The sequence below is a fragment of the Ruditapes philippinarum genome, unplaced genomic scaffold (genome assembly GCF_026571515.1).
Source record: "Ruditapes philippinarum isolate M1 unplaced genomic scaffold, ASM2657151v2 ctg433_1_1_1_1, whole genome shotgun sequence".
NCBI classification, from domain to species: Eukaryota; Metazoa; Mollusca; class Bivalvia; order Venerida; family Veneridae; genus Ruditapes; species Ruditapes philippinarum.
This window is the reverse complement of record NW_026852332.1, coordinates 375874-379565: the sequence shown is the minus strand read 5'-3', so window position 1 is coordinate 379565 and position 3692 is coordinate 375874. Positions and strand designations below refer to the sequence as shown.

The 3692-nt window shown below is 34.5% G+C and overlaps 1 protein-coding gene across 1 annotated transcript; it reads right to left on the bottom strand.

Moving 5' to 3' along the window:
• Window positions 1–674: 674 nt before the first annotated feature.
• Window positions 675–1812, bottom strand: LOC132756905 (cerebellin-2-like). The gene is made up of 2 exons (XM_060748052.1): window positions 1387–1812; window positions 675–1170 (listed from the first exon to the last, which is right to left on the bottom strand). The coding sequence occupies exons 1-2, from the start codon at window positions 1757–1759 to the stop codon at window positions 734–736; spliced, it is 810 nt and encodes a 269-aa protein (XP_060604035.1). The 5' UTR covers window positions 1760–1812; the 3' UTR covers window positions 675–733.
• Between the last annotated feature and the right edge of the window lie 1880 nt (window positions 1813–3692).

The window sequence follows — 3692 nt, the reverse complement described above, 5'->3', positions numbered from 1 at the left end:
CCTATCTGTCGACCGACAAAAACCCACCCGACCATCCAACCACGACCCACCTACTTATCTTTTCATCGCACCACATCTTAAATTAGCCTACTCTTTAAATGCCGATGGTTAATGACCGGGTCCATTGCTATCTTTAGAATCATCCGGGCGTAAGGACCCTAATTAAGGAAGAACGCACATGTACATAATTATCATGTTGATGTATGTAGTAGTTTAATAAACTAATGCTGAGTTAAATGAGACGTTCAGTGTCACCTAGTGGTAATAAAGGTAAACCAGGAGGTTTGACAGAGAGGAATACTAGTTGGTATATAACAGAAGCATAATTCATGCCCAAATTGTCACAAAAAAAGAAATAGTTCAGTTATTGTGTATAAGCAATGCATACACCGGTATACCTTTTATATTGTAATACATTTTGTTGTAAATGTGTGATTCTGTCTCTAACAAAAAAAACCGCACTTTTAATATTTCCATATTAAGGACCTTTCCAAACAAGTTGTGAAGTAACATTTTCTAAGAACGCCCTATTTTATTATCAAAAAGAGTGGAACAAATATCTATAACTGATAGTGACAAAACGCAAGTTAAAATGCTTTCAACTTAAATCATCCTGATTAAATTCTTACAACTGAACCCCCCCCCCCCCTTCGAAATAATCCATAACATCAATATATTTGATTATATTTATTGTATTAACCAACAGTTGTTGTTACTACATTATCGTATATTACTACATTATCGTATATTCATACAACAGAAATCCACAGAATGAGCTGTAAGCTTTGCCATCTATCCCTTCATCGGCGTCTCTGTTAAGCACTGCGACATTGTCACCAATCATGAGCTTGACAACAACCATCTGGGATGACTGATCATTGCTCATAAATAAGCCTGCTACAATTACACCGTTCACAACTAAGTTTCCATCACCGTTGTCCGACTGAACAAAAGTACTATAATGTCCAAGTGTCACACCAAAAACATAAACTCCCGTAACGGGAGCGACGAAAATACCGTTATGTACGTTAAAGGCATTGCCTATATTCGTTGCCAGGTGATCAAATACGATGCCTTGACCTTCACCAAGATGAGGCGTTGGTGTAGACTTGTATGCGTAGAATGCAACCCGACCGTTGGTGCTACTTCTGCTCTCCCTGCCAATGTATCCTGCAATATATATATTTATCTTGATAATCTGATAATTATTGCATAAATATCTTGTAGTAAATTAAAATGTTTAAGTTTATGTCTACAACTGCATGTCAATGAAACAGCTAGATATTATACATGCTCTGTTTATGAGACTATTTGTTTAAATCTATCATGCAAAACTAAGCGACGGTTGTCTAATGGTTTGTTATTATAAAATACTATATTACTTACCTTTTTCCCGAGACTTAGTATTGCCGTTTGATCTAGAAGCAGAAGCGCAAATTGTATTATTGACATCATGTCTAACTTGATATTCCAATTGCGAAATAGATTTCTGTAGCTTGTAATTTTCCTTTTCAAGCTTTTTAACTATTTTCCCTTGTTTGCGAGATTTTTGTTGAAGCTTTCTGACTGTATCATCAAGAGCGCGAATTCGTGTTTCATATGTATTTGTTAAGTCTTCTATTTTACTAGATACATATTTCTTTACATCATCTGGAATGATATTTTCTGTATACGTTTCACTATTGGATATTCCATCGTCACATGTGACGACATTAATCAGGGCAACTGTTACCAACACTAATATACTAATAATATCCATTTGGTTTTGTGTAGAAAAATTAAAGACACCACAATTTGTTAGATTGGTTTATATAGATAAGGCCTTACATAAAGACCGTTTTAGATATGGTTCTATATAATTATGTCAGAGTTTAAAAAGTTGAACTTAGGAGTCATCAATCTGTTTGACCTATGTATACCAAGATTGTTTGCTTTAGTTTATTATGTATAAAATATATACTTAAATCCTTAATCGACAGCAACATATTCATTTTTGATACGGATACAATAGCTCTTACACTGTCATGATATCTGTTTGTCTCCATGTCTCTTTGTCTTATTCGTACTACTCTTCGAGTTGATATATTTTTTCCATAAATTTACTATTCTCATATTGTGCCTTGTCATTTGTATTGCAATTTGAACCTGCTTTGTAAGAATATATTTAGTGATATTTAGTCCATGCCATTTAATGAGATAAAATTGAAAGCGTAATTTAGCGGGCGTGAAATATTTTAATATTCAATATGCATGTATATGTCATGTTAGGAACTATGCGTGTATCAAAGTTCAAATTAATTGAACAAGATTAAATCAATTAATTATTATTATCTACATGAGACCTTTACTTTAATATTCGTCTCAATTGGGACACCTATTCTCGGTTTCAAAGGTCAAATTAATTGTGTTTATTTACTTTCTTCTTTGACTGATAATGTTCTTATTCCTATGAACACGATATTAGTTTTTGTAACTTTAATTCCATTTCTATTTTATTGAATGATTTAAGTAAAATTTAAAAAGTAATCAATCATTTCATTTTTATTTTCCAAATATCTCCGGTAATGGGTCGGTAGTTTGTCCTTGAGCAGTGCAGACTCCTGTGCTCGTGTTCAAGATTGCAAAAATACCCGTATGAGACCCGGCTCACACTCACACTGACACCAATCAATGAACCGTGACATCCCCCCTTCTTGCTGTACACCTGACACGATTAAAGTAGAGTCAGCAAATCTGGCAGCATCCTTCCGCAGCAATGACCAAGTGGTTCAAAAACCAATAGACCAAATCCGTTGCAAATGTAATTTTGTACAACTATGGAGGGTCTTCTTTACATGCTTTAAGTTTTAAAGCCCTTACCCAAGGAACATGTCCAGGAGATTTCCTCATGGCTTGGCCATTTTTTGCACCAAGTATTTGTTCTTTCTCGATATAAATTTCGTAAATACATCATATTCACGAGCCTACCGTTCAAAAACCATTTGACCAATCCCGTTGCAAATTCAATTTTGTACAACTATGAGGGTCTTTTTTACATGTTTTAAGTTTTAAGGCTTTAACCCAAGGAACTTGTCCAGGAGATTTCCTCATGGCTTGGCCATTTTTTGCACCGGTGGTTCGTTCTTTCTCTCTATATATAAATTTCGTAAAAAAATCATTTTAACGAGCCTACCATTCAAAAACAATTTGACCAATTCCGTTGCATACTTAATTTTGTACAACATTGGAGGGTCTACTTTACATGTTTAAAGGTTTAAAGCCCTTACCCAAGGAACATGTCCAGGATATTTCCGCATGGCATGGTCATTTTTTACACCGGCGATTTTTTCTACATCTATGTAAATTTCGAAAGAAACACCATATTCACGAGCCTACGGTTCAAAAACCATTTGATCAATTCCGTTGCAAATTTAATTTTGTACAACTATGGGGGTCTACTTTACATGTTTTAAGTTTTAAAGCCCTGACTTAAGGGACATGTCAAGGAGATTTTCGCATGACTAGGACATTTTCCGGCGAATTGTTCTTTCTATATATAAAGTGTATACATGTTCGAAAAAAAAATCTTGTAGATTGTATTAAGTAAAAGGAACATCTTCACTGCTATATAAGGCTTAAAGGCATAGAGATTTAACTACAAAAAAAGAAAAAAAAGCAATTACTCCACGTTAAACAGTCGCTATTTTTTGGAC